Raw genomic sequence first — 19,683 nt, forward strand, 5'->3', positions numbered from 1 at the left:
AAAGCAGGGTTTGATTTAGACTTTTTTTTTCATTTCTTTAAATGTGATTGACGTATGGTTGCTTTGCAGTGTTGTGTTAATTTCTGCTCTGCGGCAAAGTGATTTAGTTATACGTATGCACATATCCATTCTTTTTCAGATTCTTTTCCCATAGAGGTCATCACAGACCATTGAGTAGAGTCCTCTGTGCGACACAGCAGGTCCCGGTAAACTCGCCATTCCGCAGATAATCGTGTGCGTGGGCCATCCCAAACGCCCAGTCCATCCCCCTCCCCCGGAACCTGTCCCCTTTGGTCACCATGGGCTTGTTTTTGAAGCCTGTGAGTCTGTTGCTGTTTGTGGGTGGCCACTTGTATCACTTAGGTTCCGTACGTGTGTTGCCGTTAGGATGTTTGTCTTCGATGTATTTCACTCAGCATGGTCATCTTTAGGCCCATCCGTGCTGCTACAAATGGCATATTTCACGCTCCTTTATGGCTGGATGATGTGTGACTCCCCCAGCTTCTTTATCCATTCGTTCGCCGATGGATATTTAGGTTGCTTCTGTGTCTCGGTATTGGTAATGCGCCAAGGAACACTGGGGTGCCTGTCTTAATAAATCAAACCAAAACTATGAACACAGGTTAGAGTTACCTGGTTTGGTTTTGGTGTTTTGTTCTGTTTTTTTGTTTTGTTTTGTCTTTTTGCCTTTTCTAGGGCCGCTCCCTAGAGCGGAGGAGTTTCGCAGGCTAGGGGTCTAATCAGAGCTGTAGCTGCCCGCCTACACCACAGCTCACAGCAATGCTGGATCCTTAACCCACTGAGCAAGGCCAGGGATCGAACCCAAAACCCCATGGTTCCCCCGTCGGATTTGTTTCTGCTGTGCCACAACAGGAACTCCTGAAGTGTGTTTATTATTTGTGTTTTATGAGCGTTGCATATACAGGAATCCTTATTTTCTAGGTGTCTTCCTAGCTCTCTTGAAGGAAATTTCAGAGAGAAACCTCAGTACATAGTCAATCTGTTAATTTAGCCAGAATAACATGTTTTGTTTTTTGGGGGTTTTTTTGTTTTGTTTTGTTTTTTGTTTTGTTTTTTTTGGCCCCACCTGCAGCATACAGAAGTTCCCAGGCCAGGGATCGAACCTGCGCCACAGCCTCAATCCAAGCCACTGCAGTGACAATGCTGGATCCTTGACCTGCCAAGCCGCAAGAGAACTCCCCCGCTAACCACCTTCTGTAGAGTTATAACTGCATGACATTTTTCTTTATCCTAGGAGAAAACACCGCTAAAAAAAAAAAAAAAATCATGACAAAATAACCTGGTAACTTTCAGTTTAAAGAACTCGAAGCAGAGGCTATCTCATAAACGAAGGCTAATGAAGAAATGTATTTGCAATTATAAAACATGTCACAAACAACTAAGTAAGGAAGATCCGTGGTGGATTGGTAATAACTCCCCTGGTAACCGAAGCATCTCGATGACTCCGTCTCCCACCGTCTTGGTTGCCTCTTCTTAATCCAGCATCTCTGACTGCCTGCCATCCTCCTCTTCAAAACTGACATTTCCTGGGAGAAAAGGACGCGTGCGTCTATTAACTTCTTTTTTCTATTTAAAAGTTCTTGATTTGCTAATGGATCTTATGCAATAAATAACATTACAAATATTAAACATATATTTATCAGGCAAAACGGAATATTAAATTTTTTCTTATACAGACTTTTATAGTTTCTCTTTTGGTACAGTAAGAAACAAAGCAAGAGACACATTCAGAGTAAATGCTAAGACTATCCATGTGGGGGTTCCCATTGTGGCTCAGCGGTAACGCATCTGACTAGTAGTATCCATGAGGATGCAGGTTTGATCCCGGACCTCGCTCAGTGGGTTAAGGATCCAGCATTGCCGTGAGCTATGGTGTAGGTCACAGACATGGCTTGGATCTGGAGTTGCTGTGGCTGTGGTGTAGGCTGGGAGCTGCAGCTCTGATTCAACCCCTAGCCTGGGAACTTCCATATGCTGTGGGTGCAGCCCTAAAAAGCAAAAGAATATCCATGTAAGTGAAAGTAAGATCAATCATTACCTTTGGCCTCCATACACTGATCAGTAAGTTACACCGAGAGTCTATAAGGAACATTATGGAAACTCTGATCCCTGTGGAGGCTGTGATCTGCCCTACCCACCCGCCCCCTGCATTTTTATGTATTAACACTGAAAAGTTAAATACTTAAAGGGTTTAAATTTTAAAGGCATTTGCTGTACATTATTTACACACAGCATTATTATAAAGCATTTTCAGGAAGTTAAAAAAAAATGGCATCATGAATGAAAGATAGTGTTTAGCCCTCGTGTTAACAAAAAGTGAGAATTTGCTACATGTTTATAAGGCACTATTTTATTTTCTTATTTATTCATTCACAGGATGCACCTGCAGCATGTGGAAGCTCCCAGGCCCAGAGATGGACCTAGCACCACAGCAGTGACAAGGCCAGGTCCTGAACCTGCTGAACCACCAGAGAACTCTCCAAGACGCTATTTTAAATGATTCCTGAAACTGAACATTATTTTTTCTTGTTGTGTACACTCTCTAATTCTCACGGCTGCCTCTGTTCAAGAAGAGATTGGTAGGCTGAACCTCTAACCTAACATGGGAATCGTGATAAGTAGATCCCGAATGTCTATTTTACGGTGAAATGTGTTGCCCACTAGGCCTGTTTTTCACCTCGGAACTTCCGCACGCACGTGTGGAACAAAGCTCCGTGTGGCGTTTGGACGCCAGGATCCCAAGGGCGCTGGCACCTCCAGGGTCGTGATCTTGCACGTGGTGCAGATGAGGCCGCGGGGGTAAGACAAGAGGCCCCAGCGCTCACAGGTAAAGCCTGGTTCCGGCCCCTGACGCCCGGCCCTGCAGCCCCGTGTGCCTTGGGGCACGAGCGCACTACAGCTAAGGTGGTCACTGCTAACGAAATCGGGCACTTCAGTGGAACACTGTCTTATGTGACCTAGTCATTTCAGATCTTATTTTCAAAAGAATGGGAAATAGATTTGGTCTTAAACTACAGCAGAGACAAACTAAATTGCATGGGGCCCCAGGCCCAGGAACTGCCACCTGGAGCCAGGCTGCGGCAGGGGGCCTCAGAGGCCCCAGCCATTCCCGGGCCCCCTCTTCCCAGTGGGTATGGTGCCTCCCGCCCCCTCCCGCCCCCCTCGCCCCCACACTGCCGCTCACCCTGCTCTAAGTTGTCCTCGTGGGACTCCGCTCTGTCCGCTCTGCTGGCGTCTCCCTCCTCCTCTCCAGGCCGCGTGGTATCTAATTCCCCCTCTGAAAGGTCCGCCAGAGCCTGGGCCTCCTCGGCCGCCTCTCCCCCAGCTGAGACGGGCAAAGGGAACTGGTATCAGCAGATGCAGGTCCCGCAGCACGCGCCCCCCTCCTGCTGATGGCAGCACCCACTTCTCCATGAAGGACGCCCCCTCCCCAGCATCACTGCTCCCCCCAAGCTTGGCATCTGCTCCCCCGCCCCTGTAATAGTGATGGGTTCAGGGCAGGAGCCACTGGCCTGATAACCGTAATTCCCAAGGGCGTTTTGCTCTGTTTCAGTGTATAATGCACACCCAAGGGTTTGGATGAGCATACTGAGAAAGAGAAGCTCTCTGCTCCCCAGGGTCCCTGAGCTGACTGGGTGACAACTGGACAAAGTCCATGAGATTTGCTCTCCAAAGGGAGAAGGATGCCGGCAAGCAGAGCCAGGGCACAGGAAGCCAGACCAGAGAGCGGAGGCCTGATCCAGCCATGCCTGAGGCTGTCCCACCCGACCCCTCCCGTTGGAGGAACAAATGAATTAGTATCAGTATTATTCCACTTAGGCCAATCAGAGCTGGTCTTCATTCACCGGCAGCAGAAGGACTCCTACACCCTGACACCCCACGGCACCCTGAGGATGTCACAGGAAGCCCCCTGTGATGGCCACGGAGAAGTGCTGCCCAGATGCCCTTTAGCGAGGACTTGTCACCTGGCCGCTGCCAGCGCCTTGCCCAGGTCACGCTCCCAGCCAACCCCTGCACGAGGGGAAGGAATAAAGTGCCCCTGGCTGTCCGAGGAATCAAGCGAGTTACTGAGGTGGTGGCCAGACCCTCCTCTCGGCTGTCGGCCCCTGGGAGGAGCTGAGCCCCCAAGACAACATCACGCACTCGAGCCGGACTCAGAGCCTGCCTCCCCGAGAGCCCTGTCCGCCCGGCCGCCGGGGCCCCCTGCGTCCATACCCCCAGCTCCCGGGGTCCCCTCCTGGCTGGCTCCGTTCTCAGGGGGCTGCTTCTCAGGGAGGGTCGGGGTCCACAGGGCCAGCTCTGTGATCTTGGTGGCTTTCCATCTGGGAACGACCGTCACCTGTGCCTCCTCCTCCTCCTCCTCCTCTCCTCTCTCCTGTTTAAAGTGTAAAAATGTCCACTGACCCATACTTGGGGGGTACCTCCGGTGGGGGAGAAGGGACAGGCTTCTGATCAGCATTCGAGTGTTTCGATAACAGCACTCGGGGATCAGGGTCACTGCCAACTGTCCGTGGCATAAACTAGGGGCCGAAAACGGATCTTGAGAGAACTAGGTTGACCCATGGGGGTGGGTGCCAAATGGTTCTCGGGTTCTTCCCACTGATGGCGTGAAAGGCTTCCGGGTAAGACACAAGCAGGACTAAATGTCTTTGCAACCTCTCAGCCACATTTCAGCTCTAAGATTATTATTATGGGAGTTCCCGTCGTGGCACAGTGCAGTGGCTAACGAATCAGACTAGGCACCATGAGGTTGTGGGTTCGATCCCTGGCCTCGCTCAGTGGGTTAAGGATCCAGCATTGCTGTGGCTGTGGTGTAGGCCAGTGGCTACAGCTCCGATTAGACCCCTAGCCTGGGAACCTCCATGTGCCACAGGTGTGGCCCTAAAATGACAAAAAAAAAATAATAATTTTTTTTTAAATTTTAAAGATTACTATTGCTATTATTATTATTATTATTATGGTTTTTAGGACCACAGCTGCAGATATAAAAGTTCCCAGGCTAGGGGTCTAATCAGCTCTGCAAGCCGCCGGCCTACGCCAGAGCCACAGCAACATGGGATCCGAGCCGCATCTGTGACCTACACTGAAGTTCATGGCAACGCCAGATCCTTAACCCACGGAGCAAGGCTGGGGATTGAACCCGCAACCTCATGGTTCCTAGTCGGATTCCTTTCTGCTGCACCACGATGGGAACCCCCACTCTAAGATTCTTTACACACAATAGAAGGAACATCACTGTAGGAAAACTCCTAAACACCCGAAGACGACCCGGTGATGCCGCGGAAGAACGCGAGCGCTGAGCTGAAAAATGCAATTCAGGGAGAACAAAGTTAGTCATTTCCAGATGGGGAATGTTTTACAGGAATGTGTAATTCCGACACTGGTTCAGAGCCAACATAGGCCAATCCTGCCGAGCGTATTGGTCTGCTTCTCAGTTTTGTGACTATCACAAAATTCCAAAGATCAAGGTGGAAAACCTTGCTGTCACAAAGATGATGACGCCTGTGACAAAAGGTGACAGACCCCTGCCTGATTGCTCTACTCAGTTTCAAGAGGTCTGATGTTCAGCCCCCACAAAGGGTGCCAGCGGTGATCCAGGACAGCGGTGCTCTGGCTTGAACTGCCCCACAAGCCCCTGGAGGGGCTGTTCGCTGTCCAGGAGGCGGGCCCCACCCCAGAGTTTCTGACCCCCGGGAGTCTGGGGGGCCCAGGAACCTGCATTTCTAATAGATTTCCGCTGGTGCCAGGGCTGTGGGCCCAGGGACTAAACTCTGAGAAGCGTCCCTCCGGGGTGTCTGCCATCTCAGAGGCTCCTGGGACCCGGCACCCAGGGACCCGGCACCCACTCCTCCAGCTGTTGCCTGAGCATGGAGCCCCTCCCAGGAACTGCCCTCCTTGGCTGCACAAAGGAAGCCACGTGGCCCAGGTTTCATGGCCCGGTCCCTGGGCAGCCCACCCCAGGACGGGTCCAGCGGGGAGCCAAAGTCCTTTGCCTCCTCCGCTCAGGACACTCTGAAGGGTCACCCAGTTTCAGAGCACCCATGGGGTCCCGTTTTCTCGACTCCTCCGTTTGCTCTACTCCTTTACAGGAACCGCTCCTGACAGAGGTCTAGGGCTCAGCATCCCGGCGCATCTCTGCCGCCTGCGAATGGAGGACACCGTACCGACGCCGCCACTCACCACGTCTGTTAGGCGATACTCCCCATGCTGCTCACATCCAATATCAAACACATACTTTCCAGGGCCAACAGGCTGGGAACAGAGACAGCGAGAAGGGCTTCACTCTTGAGTGTCAACACCCAGTAGAAAGTACAAAATGCTTTATAATGTCAGCTGCGGTGGGGGGCGAGGGGAGGGACGGACGGGGGTTCCGGCCGGGCATCAGCACACGGAGGTCGGTGGAGTGACTGGCCAAGGGGGACCTGCTGCGCGGGACAGCGAGTGCCACCCAGGGTTCTGTGACCTGAGAGAATGGACGTGCGGACGTGTATCACTGAGTCACTTTGTTGCACAGCGGAAAATGATCACATTATAATCAAACACACTTCAACAAAGCTAAAAAATGGGGGGAAATGTGACCTTCACAAAACCTACCCAAAGTCATGGGATTGGGGAAAATTCAATAAAATTCAAATTCAGGATGCTTTCGGGAACTAATGGCTAATGGAATGCAAAGTATAGGTACCCCCACCTTTTTTTTTTTTTTTTAGGGCCACACCCACAGCATATGGAAATTCCCATGGCTAGGGGTCAAATCAGAGCTGCAGCTGCTGGCCTACACCACAGCCACAGCATGGGATCCAAGCTGCATCTGCAACCTGCACCACAGCTCATGGCAACTCCAAACCCACTGAGCAAGGCCAGGGATCGAACCTGCATCGTCATGGATACCAGTCAGGTTCGTTAAGACTGAGCCACATGGGGACTCCCCCTGTTGTTTGCTTAAAACAAACAAACAACAAAAAAACCTTAACTACTTTTTTGTGTGTCTTTTTAGGGCCACACCAGAAGCATATGGAAAGTTCCAGCCCAGGGGTCGAATCACAGCTGTAGCTGCCTGCCCACACCACAGCCACAGCAACGCCAGATCCGAGCCACGTCTGTGACCTACACCACCCCTCACAGCAACACTGGACCCTTAACCCACTAAGTGAGGCCAGGGATCCAACCAGCATCTCAGGGATACTAGTCAGGTTCATTACCGCTGAGCCACAGTGGGAACTCCCAGGTAGTCTTTCACAACATGAGTTGTCAACCTGGTATTTTATTTCATCAAAGAATTATAATCTGTTTTACTCACTACTGTTGTTGTTTAGTAGGCTGATACTTTGACCAAAAAATGCAATGGTAGACATATTCCAAGTTAAATCGTTATGTATGCCTTGATATTTTCCTCAGGGTAAATTTTCAGAAGTTCAATTCCTGGGTAAGAGTGTGTGTTTTTATATACATATACTTTTTTTTTTTAAGCCGGAATGAGGCCCTAAGAATTTTCATTTTCCCAAGAGTCTCTTGTCCTCAAACCCCTGTTTTTTTCTAGGCGTTAACATTTTGTTCTCCTTTTGCATTCATCTGTCTGTTTGTCTGTCTGTCTGTCTGTTTATCTATCTATCTATCTGTCTGTCTGTCTGTCTGTCTGTCTGTCTATCTATATGTATGTAAAAAACAGGGCTTTATCATTTAAAAGCACATCTTTTAAGTTATTAGTGAGATGAGTTTTTTCCCAACATTTTTGGAACTTAAATCACATTGACGTTTCTTATATAAATGCTTTATGTACTCAGTGTTACAAATGTCCCAACCCCACTCGTCAGATAGCTCCTCGATCCTCTTTACGGTGGGATCGTATGGCTCCAGGGAAATCTCTTGGTTTCCCTTTGTGTTTCTGTTGGGAAAGTCCTCTTCCTCATTTCAAAGCTGGAAATAGTCACTGAGCTTTCTCTCTTGACTTTCTTGTTTACACTAAATCTTTATTCCTTCTTGCAAGTAGCTTCATCGCTAAGCTGGAGGACAAACTCTGGCTTTACTTTTTTCTCACGTGGTCGTCAAGCTGTCCCATTTCCTGCCTTCTCCCCAGCATTTCTCATTTAATTGGAAATGACAAGCGTTTCAAGTGCTGAGTCATTTCACAGACCTGGACCTGTCTCCAGACTCACCAACCTGCTTCCTGGATCTGTGTTGATCTATCCTAGGATCACACAGTTTTCATTATGGAAGCTTCATGGTATGTTCTCATAACTTGTCAGCAAGGATGCGAACAGGTAATTCTCTGCAGGAGAAAGTCAAACCAGCAATAAAAGTGTAAAGATGCTGGACCTCACCAGGAATCAGGGAACCGCACATCAAAACTCTGAGATAACATTTTTCAGCCTTCAGATTTGCAAAAAATATCTTAAAGTCTGAAACTATCCAGTGTTGGTGAGAAGGTGTGATGAACTGGAGGTCCCGTCGTGGCACAGTGGTTAAGGAATCCGACTAGGAACCATGAGGTTGCGGGTTCAATCCCTGGCCTTGCTCAGTGGGTTAAGGATCCGGTGTTGCCGTGAGCTGTGGTGTAGGTTGCAGACAAGGCTCGGATCCCGCGTTGCTGTGGCTCTGGTGTAGGCCGGTGGCTACAGCTCCGATTAGACCCCTAGCCTGGGAACCTCCATGTGCCCTGGGAGCGGCCCAAGAAAAGGCAAAAAGACAAAAAAAAAAAAAAAAAGGTGTGATGAATAGACTCCCGTATTGTATCCCAGAGGCCAAACTGGCTCAGCTTTTCAGGACAGTTGGCAGGATCTGTCATCACTTAAAATACTGATACCTGCAGATTGCGCAATTCCGGGAACTAACCTACCTAAAAACCTCTAAATGTGCAAAAAGATAGACGAGGGTTCTTTGGGTGTGTCTTTGTGTCCTGACAGTGTGACCTTATTTAATTAAAGCCCCTCCCACTACAATTCTGTACAAGCTGTATATGCTTTCCTGATGCTGGAGCGTCTCCCGGTTGGGACGCACTGTGTCTTGCTTGTACAACTCTGAAGTCTTTTGCTAACTAGCAGAACGAAGAAGCCCACTTCCGCTCTCATTCCTCAGATCAGTCTAGAGTCGCCTCATTCATGGATTCCTCCCAATTAACTTGTATCACATTCTCTTTGCTCTGCGCATCTCCTTGTGCTGAAAAATATCCCACGAGGATTTGGCTGGGAATTACGTAAGCAGCATATAGGTTTTAGGAGAACAAGTCGACTAAAAGTAGAATCTGCAAGAGGGCGTGCAGTTTATGTAAATGAAAACTGAGTTCTAAGGGAGCTGGCTTCTTTATGAAATCAGTTAAATATTCCCGAGGTCAACTTCCAACGCCTTCCATTTGCTCTGCAAACTCGCTCTTTGGTGAAAGCTTCTGATCAAAGCTACCGCAAAGGCAGGGCAGGTTCCAAATTATCCACGGTTTCTCTGCTTCCCTTCGGGGCTCAGACAAGAAGGACAAGCAAAGCCACACGGTCCTCCAAACACAAGGTCGCGGGGACTGCAAACGGGAAGTCTCCCCACGCGAGGTCTGGAGCCCGCGGCCGGTGGGCGGGTGGAGCGGAGGGAGGAGTTCGTGGGTTTCCCTCCCCCGGGGCAGGGCTCAGGCTCCAGGCCTCCAGGGGAAAGAAGGTCAAAACACCCACGTGCTCAACTACAGGAAGCTCCGTGGGTGCAGACAAAGAAGTATTTCACATCCGATTTACCCAGGAGAACAAGGTCGAGATGCCCCCGGGGCTATAATGGTTCCCACCGCTGGGAGAGAGGACGGGTGTTCCGGAGATGCCTCGCCCTGCTCCCACCCTGCTCCCTGTGGGATCGGAGAGAGGGAGGGAGTGGGGGAGGGAGAGAGAGAGGAGGGGGGAAGGAGAGAGAGAGGAGGGGGGGAGAGAGAGAGAGGAGGGGGAAAGGAGAGAGAGAGGAGGAGGGGAGGGGGGGGAGGGAGGGGGAGAAGGAGGGAGGGGTCGCAATTGGAGCGGCTGGGAGGGCGTGTCCTATTTCCTGTCCACGCCCACAGGCTGGGGGAGGACGGTGGTGCTAATTTCATTGGCAAACGTCGCTGCCCATCGACTTACGTTTTTGTTCAGGAACTTGCCCTGGTACCTGTGGTTCAGGTGAATGAGCTCGGCCGCGCCCTCCTGCTGCCCCTTCACCCAGGTGCCCACGTACTTGCTGCCCGTCTCCGCGTACAAGTAGGTGCCCTGCCCGTGCCTGCGGAAGACAAGGCGCACGGTGCCCTTTGTTCCCCAGCAGAGAAGGTCCTTCCAGGTTTACGGCATTTACCTCGAGGGGAGCCTGGGGGGATGGGTGCACAGCCCACGTGGCCTCTCTGGGCCCAAGCAAAGCGCGCCGGCTGCTCGTGGCCCACGCGTGGACCGGCCTCGCTGCTGGTCGGCCCTGGCCTCCTGCCTGGAGGCCGGTTGGCTTGGGGAGGAGGCAGAGGTCTCGGGAGCTGCTTAGGCTCCAGAAGGTTCTCCTGTATCCCCGCCTCCCCAGCCCAGGGCCCTTGGGTGAGCTCCTGGGAGCCTGCACCTGCCCGGCAGTGCATCCCCACGCTCTAGCCCTAAAGCTGTGAACGGCCAGGCAGAGGTGACCAGGGGACTCTGCTCATGATTCTGGTTCTTAGTCACTGACATGCGCACACGATGTGAACCCCCCCGGGGAGGGGGGACCCGAACCTTTGGTGAGCAAGCCACTCTCCAGTGTAGGTGTCGTTGTTCACGTAGTAGTACACGCCGTGGCCGTGCCTCAGGTCGTTGGCCCACTCCCCTGGACGGAACCACACAAAGTGGGGCTCAGGAGGGGCCACCTGCCCTTCACTGCTGCCCCAGCCCCTCGACCCCCTCCACCCCCTGCCACTCGGCCCAACCAATGGACAGTATGGAGCAGGGAGCTGGCAGAGGGAGGCTGAGCCAGCCTCCCAGGGGACAGGCTGGGCAGCTTATGTACCTGGGCCACTGTCACCTGTGTGTGCTGACAGCAGCTTTCCCAGTTGGCCAGCAGCATAGCGAGGCTTCAAGCCAGGGTTTGCTGCCCTACAATCAGAAGCCAAAGGCCCCCGGCTCATATTCTAGCTGCCTGGTGTGATGCAGTGATGCAGCAACAACCTGGAGCCTCCATGGTCCATCCTTAGCCACCTGCCAGCTTTTTAATCTGGTTCTCTCCTCTCACCTGCCCCCAGTAGACAGATGGCCAGCCCAGCATCTGCTCAGACTCCTCCCTCACCTGAGTCCTTGCCACACAACCCTACCCAAATTCTTGCTGGTTACAGGCTGACTTGTTAGGAAATACCAAAATTGGCAAAGACCCCATGAAGTCCCCAGCACACCTCTCTACCACCGGACCAATAGCAATCTAGTCAATGAATGTCATCAATTAAAAGGTATTGGAGTTCCCATCATGGCTCATCAAAACTGACTAGCATCCATGAGGACATGGGTTCAATTCCTGGCCTCGTTCAGTGGGTCGGGGATCCAGTGTTGCTGTGGCCGTGGTGTAGGCTGGCAGCTAGAACTCCGATTCGACCCCTGGCCTGGGAATTTCCATATGCCACAGGTGTGGCCCTAAAAAGACAAAAAAAAAAAAAAAAAAAAGGAATTGAGGATAAATCCTGCACTAGAAAACTCAAGATGTCCTCAAATCTTACATTTCACAAATGAAAGAAACTTAACAGTAGTTTCCAAAGTCGGAAACTACCCGCTGAATGAGAATGGCATTGTCGTAAGGCTGAAGGACACTTTTCTAGACAACAGATAATTTAACAACAAATTTCAATCAGTTTGTCAATCAAAGGAAAAAGATGGAATTCTCCTTCTGTCTTCTCTATAAAAAAATATTTTTCAATTATTGTCGAATAGACATTCCCTTATTAGCAGACAAATGCAGGGGAGAGGCGGGCCAGAGGTGTATCAGGACATTAATTTTTCAATTTTTTTTCTTTTTGTCCACATTCATGGTACATGGAAGATTCTAGGCCAGGGATTAAATCCGAGACACATCTGTGACCTATGCCACAGCGGCAGCAATGCCAGATCTTTAACCCACTGTGCTGCACCAGGTGTTGAACCCATGCCTCAGCAGTGACCTGAGCCACTACAGAGACAACACTGGATCCTTAACCCACTGTGCCATGGCAGGAATTCCAGGATATTAATTTTTAAAAATTCACATCATTTCCTCAGATTTTGAGATGTTGTGATATTTTAAAATTTTTATTCATTTTGACTAGTCATTATAACTAAAAATTCACTTTTAGGTCCACTTTATATTCTTTTTCTTGAAGAGGACCCCCATAACTTGTATAAGCTTCTGGCTTATACAGAAACTGGATCTGCTTCTGTGTGAAGAAAAAGAATAGACAACATGCTAAGAGCATGTTAATTATCCAAGAATCGTGTGTTTACATGCATAACCCCAGAGTCTATTTACAAAGGGAACTCCCATGTATTTTCTCCATAAACCTGCAAGGTCTGGAGCCTATAACACAGACAAGCCACTGTGCCAGTATGGAGTCAGCTCCAGGAGCTTGCCCTCAGCTTGGGGTGGCAGGCAGACACGTGGGCCAGCAGACAACAGAAAGAGCCATGCTGAATGCTTGCAGAACATGGATAGCAGTTCAGAAAAAGGGCCTGTTTATCAAAAATTCATGAAAAGAAAGAGGTGGATCTTCCCCCATCTAAAATGTAAGTTATTTTTTTCAATATAGTATTGGAATCCTGGCCACAGCAATCAGACAAGAAAAAGAAATAAAACGAATACAAATTAGCAAGGAAGAAGTAACACTGTGACCGTTGCAGATGATAGGGTACTAAACATAGAAAATCCTAAAGATGCCACCAGAAAACTACTAGAGTTCATCAATGAATTTGGTAAAGTTGCAGGATACAAAATTAATATACAGAAATCTGTTGCATTTATATACACTAACAATGAGCTATCAGAAAGAGAAATTAAGGAAACAATCCCATTTACCATCATATCATAAAAAATACAATACCTAAGAATAAATCTAATGAAGCAAGTAAAAGAGTTATACTTGGAGAACTGTAAGATGCTGATGAAAGAATATGACACCAAGAGATGGAAAGATACAGTGTGTTCTTAGATTGGAGAATCAGTATTGTCAAAATGACTATACTACCCAAAGCAACCTACATATTCAATGCAATTTCTATCAAAATACCAATGGCATTTTTCACAGAACTAGAATAAGAAAAATTTAAATTCATATGGAAATACCAAAGACCCCAAATAGCCAAAACAAACTTGAGAAAGAAGAAAAGGGAGTGCCGGTCATGGCACAGCAGAAACGAATCCAACTAGGAACTATGAGGTTGCAGGTTCAATCCCTGGCCCTGCTCAGTGGGTTAAGGATCTGGCATTGCCCTGAGCTATGGTGTAGTTCAAAGATGTGGCTCGGATCCCGCGTTGCTGTGGCTGTGGTGTAGGCCAGCAGCTACAGCTCCAATTAGACCCCTAACCTGGGAACCTCCATATGCCAGGGGTGAGGCCCTAAAAAGACAAAAGACAAAAAAAAAAAGAGAGAGAGAGAGAGAGAAGAACAGAGTTGGAGGAACCATGCTTCTTGACCTCAGATTACTCTACAAAGCTAGGCATCAAACAGTATGGTACTGGCGTGCGTGCGCGCACACACACACACACACACACACACACACGCACGCACACACGCACACAGTTGCATAGATCAAGAGAATAGAACAGAGAGCCCAGAAATAAACCCACATACTTATGGTCAATTGATTTACGACAAAGGAGGCAGAAGTACATAATGAAGAAAAGAAGTCTCTTCAGTAAGTGATACTAGGAACACCGGACAGCTTCTGGTAAAAGAATGAAATTAGAACATTCTCTAACGCCATATACAAAAATGAACTCAAAATGGATTAAAGACTTAAATGAAAGACCAGACACTGTAAAACTTCTAGAGGAAAACATAAGCAGACCAATCCTTGACATAAACTGCCACTCTGCATCCCTGTCACCGTGAGAGCACTCGGTCAAAGCAGACACAAAGATTCTCGTGTCAACTAAAGCTTCAAGGTGGAAGACCGTCAACTCACTGAGCTCAAATGAGCACGGTGGCCTCCAACCCCAAGGATGGAATCCTGCCCTAGTGACTGCACCCTGCACCCTTTCAGATGCAAACCACGGGCAGACACAGAAACTTACAGCTGCTCCAAAGAGGTTTATATGCTGGCTAACCTTCACAGTGAAAAGTCCTTCAATCCTGTGTTCCAAGTCTAACATCCACATACATACATATCTTATCATAACATATACAATGGGGAGTTCCCATTGTGGCTCAGTGAAAAGGAAACTGACTAGTATCCATGAGGATGTAGGTTCGATCCCTGGCCTCGTCCAGTGGACTAAGGATCTGGCATTGCCGTGAGCTGTGGTGTAGGTCACAGTCATGGCTCAGATCCCGCGTTGCTGTGGCTGTGGCGTAGGCCGGCAGCTGCAGCTCCCATTCAACCCCTAGTCTGAGAACTTCCACATGCCATGGGTGTGGCCCTAAAAAGCAACATATGTGTGTGTGTGTGTGGGTGGGTGTGTTGCTATAAAAAGCAACATATATATATAAAGCAAAATATATGTATATATATGTTGTTCAAATTATCAACACTGAAAATGACAAGATTGGGTGCATAAGGATTTGGAAAGCATTAAATCCTAAATTAAACTGTTTCAAGTTGAATTTAAAAGCAGATGGGCTGCATCTGGAGCAAGGCTTCTAAGATGTATGAAACAGAACAGAAGTCGCATCTCTAATAAGCACAGCAGCAACCTCCCACCTTGGAGAAGCCCTGCTGGAGAATGTGGGTGCTGGTCTGAGGTGTAAACAAAGCGGGCTGCTCCAGCCTGTGCCTGCGCAACACGGAACATGGCATCCTCCATGAGAAGGGCTGAGGCAAGGGGGGACTGGGTCCCCTGTACAAGGTCACACCTGCCATCTGCCCAGTGCCACGGCTGGCCTCACAGACCTTTTCTGCAAATCTGATGACAGTTAGGCAAATTCTTCCCAGCAAAGCAGCCCAGAACATAACATTTTCACACCATTTAGGAGCTCACACCCACCCCCACCTGCCCCTTCCCCTGGGTTCGGAACCGCCTTAATCCCTCGTTAGGACGTCACTAACTCTGTCATCACACCACGTGACGGCGTGGTGGCATGGCAGGGAGGTTCTTGGAAATAAGGAAACAGGAATCTTCCAGAGACATGACATTGGCCTGCTGGGCCCTGTGGCGGAGATAAGAAGCCACTTTAATGAGACAGAATGTCTCCCAGACCAGAAGCCCTCAGTCAAAGAACCGCCATCCACACAACGTGTCCATCGGAAGAGGGGCTGGTCAGAAACGGAAAAGAGCACAAGCAACTCCAAGGAGACGAATGCCCCAAGCACCAAGTGCCCACCCCTCCCCAAGGTCCTCGCTCACCCAGCACCCCCCCACCACCACCACCACAGCCTCCCCTCGGGATGTGGGCTCACAGGAGGAAATGTGCGGGTCCCAGGACAGTCACATTTCCCCCGTGGATCAGTTCACTCACGACAAGGCTTTCTGGTTTCTGCATCAACCCTGTGAATGCAGGAACATAGTTCATGTTTGTTGAATGACTGACTAATGGAGGGACCTTGAAGCTTTCTTGTATTCTCTGCATCCACAGACAAGTTCAGTCCCCAGAGACCGCCCCCACACAAACGTCTGCTTTGTGATCGTATGTTTACCTTCATATCTTGATCCGTCAGGATAGATAAACGTGCCTTGACCATGCTTTTTATTTTTAACATACTCTCCGATGTACCGAGCACCATTTTTAAACTTGTAGGTCCCCTGAAACACAGGGATTGTCATGCAGATCTCTTCTGAACTTAATAATTGCTAATAGAGGATCAAATCGGGAGGCGCCCCCACCCAGGTCACCAGTTCTGACCTGGCCATGCCTTTTACCGTGCTCGTATTTCCCTTCATACGTGTCCCCGTTGGGCAGCCTCGCTTTCCCGTGCCCATGCCGTTCACCCAGCTCGTTCCGCTCCCCTTCATATTCCTGCCGAAAGAAACCAAGGTGACCACAGCTACCAAGCGCCAACCATGCGCTCAGCATTCGATACCGATATTCCATGGAATCCTCCCGAGCCTTGACCTCGTCTTCCAGGTGCTAAGCACCAGGCCTGGAAGACGCAGAGTGCTGGTCCGGAGGCACGCAGCTGGCACCTGTCCACAGGGGGAGCTTGGCTCTCCTCTCCCTGCACTTATTACGATGATCCATTTCAGGGAAAATGAGAGAGGTCTTCTAAGTTGCACTTTTTATTCCTTCTTCCTTCCTCTTCCTTTTTTTTTTTTTTTTTTTTTTTTTTTTTGGACGCCCACAGCATGTGGAAGTTCCTGGGGCAGGGACTGAACCCACACCACAGCAGCAATTTGAGTCACAGAAGGGACCACGCTGGGTCTTTAACTTCCAGAGCCACCAGGGAACTCCTCCAAGGCCTGTTCTTTGTAGGACCATGTTTGAAGTAGCATATGCAGGTGGACCTGGTCCTGAACCCACCTTCCTCCAGAATGTAAAACGCGAATGAGGAGTTCCCGTCGTGGCGCAGTGGTTAACGAATCCAACTAGGAACCATGAGGTTGCGGGTTCGATCCCTGCCCCTGCTCAGTGGGTTAACGATCTGGCGTTGCCGTGAGCTGTGGTGTAGGTTGCAGACGCAGCTCGGATCCCGCGTTGCTGTGGCTCTGGTGTAGGCCGGTGGCTACAGTTCCAATTAGACCCCTAGCCTGGGAACCTCCATATGCCACGGGAGTGGCCCCAAAAAATAGCAAAAAGACAAAAAAAAAAAAAAAAAGCGAATCCATGAAAAATGTAGTCCGAGCTTGTCATTTCCCTGTTTTCCCCCGTCCTTCTAAAGTAAACATTTCTGCAGCATCTAACATATGAATGTGGGGTGCAAATAATAACGAATGAAGCAGCCAGGACCTAGAGCGATGATTTGACATGGCATTGGATCTGGATAGATGTTACACACAAGATCAGATACATTCCATCAAGGGCTTCCCAAATGAACATTTTTGCAGTTCTTCTGCTTTTCTGATTGGCTCAGAAATTTATGCTCAGATTATAAGGTAAAAGTTTATGTAGCCTTGCCAAGTTGTTTCAGGGTTAGTCTAAATCAAAATCTACGAAAGAGGAGTTTCCATGGTGGCTCAGTGGTAACAAATCCGACTAGTATCCACGAGGATGCGGGTTCGATCCCTGGCCTCGCTCAGTGGTTTAAGGATCCCAAATTGCCGTGAGCTGTGGACATGGCTCGGATCCCTTGTTACTGTGGGTGAGGTGTAGGTTGACAGCTACAGCTCCAATTTGGCCCCTAGCCAGGAAACTTCCATATGTCGCATGTGCAGCCCTATAAATATAAATAAAATAAAAAAGCAAAAATAAATAAATATATACAAAAGACCCTCTTCTGCCTCAGTGACCTCCCAACATATCCGGTACTGAGCTCCTGGGGTGGGTGAATACGAGGGGAGTCCTTGACGAGTTCCCACTGTGGCGCAGTGGAAACGAATCTGACTAGGAAACATGAGGTTGCAGGTTCGATCCCTGGCCTCACTTGGTGTGTTAAGGCTCTGGCGTTGCCATGAGCTGTGGTGTAGGTTCGGATCTGGCATTGCTGTGGCTGTGGCGCAGGCTGGCAGCTAAAGCTCTGATTAGACCTCTAGCCTGGGAACCTCCATATGCCACGGGAGCAGACCTAAAAAGATTTTTTTTTTAAAGACAAAAAAAAGAGGAATCCTTGAAAATGACCCCAACTCTGATTTGAACCTGAAAATTATGGGCACTAAAAAGTTACAAACCAGTTGGGCCATTTGAGGGTACAAACTAGAAAGCTTCTCGGGCAGGTGGTGTGGCTTGGGTTTCCCAGAAGCAGACCTTAAACAAGTGATTTTTTTCAAGTGCTCCCAGGAGAAGCCAGGAAAGGGGATGTGGAAATGGATGAGGAAGAGGAGGCTGCCAAGCAGGGGTGATGTCAGGCGATGTCCCATGTTCCGGACTCAGCTGCAGCCCCAGGGGGGTCTGGAGTGTAAATCAGTGCAGTTTGTCCCAGGACGCAGCTCTTAGGCACTTCTGGCTCCCCCTACTGGCCAGGTGGCTCCAGTGCATAAAGGTCCTAGCCTTGAGAAGCAAAGGGGGCAGAAGCTAGAAGATGGGTGTGCAGAGCTAGTAAAAAAGACTGAGCAAGCACATCTAGGTTTTTCAAGTAATTCTAAAACTCTCTCAACTCTGTACCTGCCCACACAGCGGCTGAAGTTCCTAACCTGTCATCCAGGAAATGGTCGCCCTCTGGCCGAGGAAGGTTGGTCTCTGGGCAACACAAATATGCCCACACGGAGCCCAGCTCACATCACTGGACATGCACCCCGTACCTCCTCTCTGCTGAATAAACCAGGAAATAATTGCAACCACTGGGTCAGTTCCAACAAGAGAAAAGAAAGCACATATGGTTACAGGCCTATAAGGTCATACTTCAGGAAGCCTTCGCTGAGCCTGAGACCTCCTTAGTCTGTCTTAAAGGATGCCAGGAAGCAGCTTGTCTCATCTGCCTTTAATCCCGAGGAGCCAAGCTCCCTTAAGGAAATAGTTGCAGAACAATACAAAAATACATTAAGAATAGTATGGTAGCTTGGGACGACCCGGCCATCCAAGGAAACTGCCTCGATGGAGGGTAACAGCGGAGAGGAGGACACCTCTAAAGCCTTTGATTTGGAAATCTTTGCCTTTAATGGGAGGAGGAATGGGAAGTTGGAGGAGCGAGAAGGGATGTGGCAAGCAGACGTCATAACGTTTCACCTTTCACAGCCAACTCGCAGGACACAGCGCCCGCCGTGGCCTGCATGGTCCTTGCTCTCGGCCGGGCCTCCCAGAGAGGCTGTGGCTGGCCTCTAGGCCCCTTCACTCTCCGGACCCAGCTTCCAAGGGTCCTCCGGACACCGCGCACCCCAGGGAGCCCCTCCTTTACCCGGAGCTCTCACCCCAAGATCATTCTCTCTCTCTTCCTCCAACTCCTCCGATCCCAGGTCCGACATGGCCTCGCCCTAATCTGGATCCCCGTCGCTGCCTGCGCCTCTCTAGTCGGTAGGTACCAGCTGCGGGCACCACCGCGTCCGCCGTCGCCATGGAGACGCGGTCAGGCCGCTTTGCTCCCGGCTAGGGTGGCGAAGTGGGAGGGCAAGGGGAGGAGCCACTGGGCTGCTGTCATAGCAACCGGATGAGTCAGCCAATTGCTGTCTGGGACGAGAGAGGGGCGGGGCCTCAGCCGGAGGGCGGAGCCAATGGCAGCTTTCAGGTGCTACCAGAGCAACGGGAAGGGGCGCCCCGGCCAAAAATCAGCCAAAAGGAGGGAAGGGGCGGGGCCTGAGGCATCCTGATACCCACTTGCTCTCTAACCTGAACACCACGTGGCTGGCCTCCTTTAACCTGCTACTGCGTGATGCTGCGACGAGGAGCCACCTTTGAATCGGGGTCCTAAAAAGGAGTGTAGCAGGCCCGTTGGGCCAGCTCTTGCCAAAAGCTTCACCCCTGCCTAGAGCTGGGCACTGCCCCTTCCCAGCCAGGTCCCCGGCTTCTCAGGTCCCTCC

General features: G+C 50.0%; 2 protein-coding genes across 11 annotated transcripts in view; one reads left to right on the plus strand and one right to left on the minus strand.

Moving 5' to 3' along the window:
• Nucleotides 1-1,343: 1,343 nt before the first annotated feature.
• RSPH1 (radial spoke head component 1) lies at nt 1,344-19,239 on the minus strand. 7 transcript variants are annotated; one of them, XR_014825230.1, is made up of 10 exons: nt 19,078-19,239; nt 15,983-16,096; nt 15,777-15,882; nt 15,540-15,627; nt 10,707-10,797; nt 10,104-10,239; nt 6,202-6,273; nt 4,237-4,396; nt 3,206-3,346; nt 1,344-1,547 (listed from the first exon to the last, which is right to left on the minus strand). XR_014825230.1 is itself a non-coding variant. In XM_021071035.2 (9 exons), the coding sequence occupies exons 1-9, from the start codon at nt 19,086-19,088 to the stop codon at nt 1,495-1,497; spliced, it is 867 nt and encodes a 288-aa protein (XP_020926694.2). In that variant the 5' UTR covers nt 19,089-19,239; the 3' UTR covers nt 1,344-1,494. The 7 variants fall into 7 exon arrangements, 5 of the variants coding, with proteins under 5 accessions (XP_020926694.2, XP_020926693.2, XP_084848336.1 ...); XR_014825229.1 differs by lacking the exon at nt 15,540-15,627 and having other exon boundaries at nt 4,237-4,786; nt 5,204-6,273; XM_021071035.2 differs by lacking the exon at nt 15,540-15,627 and having other exon boundaries at nt 16,000-16,096.
• SLC37A1 (solute carrier family 37 member 1) overlaps nt 18,884-19,683 on the plus strand; it is a 75,977-nt gene continuing 75,177 nt past the window's right edge. For all 4 annotated transcript variants that reach the window (XR_014825226.1, XR_014825227.1, XM_021071027.2 and 1 more), the window contains exon 1: nt 18,884-19,180. The gene's annotated coding sequence lies outside the window, so the exon portion shown is untranslated. The remainder of the gene's footprint in view (nt 19,181-19,683) is intronic.

The sequence above is a fragment of the Sus scrofa genome, chromosome 13 (assembly GCF_054392235.1).
Source record: "Sus scrofa isolate SSC_HxYL_T2T_F1_AM1 chromosome 13, Sscrofa_HxYL_maternal_Yorkshire_Landrace_v2.0, whole genome shotgun sequence".
Classification (NCBI taxonomy): Eukaryota; Metazoa; Chordata; class Mammalia; order Artiodactyla; family Suidae; genus Sus; species Sus scrofa.

What these genes read in the sequence shown, in the direction of transcription:
- RSPH1 (XM_021071034.2), bottom strand. Translation starts at nt 19,131, where the DNA reads ATGTCGGACCTGGGATCGGAGGAGTTGGAGGAAGAGAGAGAGAATGAT. An exon ending in GCAAGTTCCTGAACAAAAAC is followed by an intron (nt 6,274 to 10,103) that starts GTAAGTCGATGG and finishes CTCTGTTCCCAG; the next exon opens with CCTGTTGGCCCTGGAAAGTA. An exon ending in CGAGGACAACTTAGAGCAGG is followed by an intron (nt 1,548 to 3,205) that starts GTGAGCGGCAGT and finishes CTTTTCTCCCAG; the next exon opens with GAAATGTCAGTTTTGAAGAG.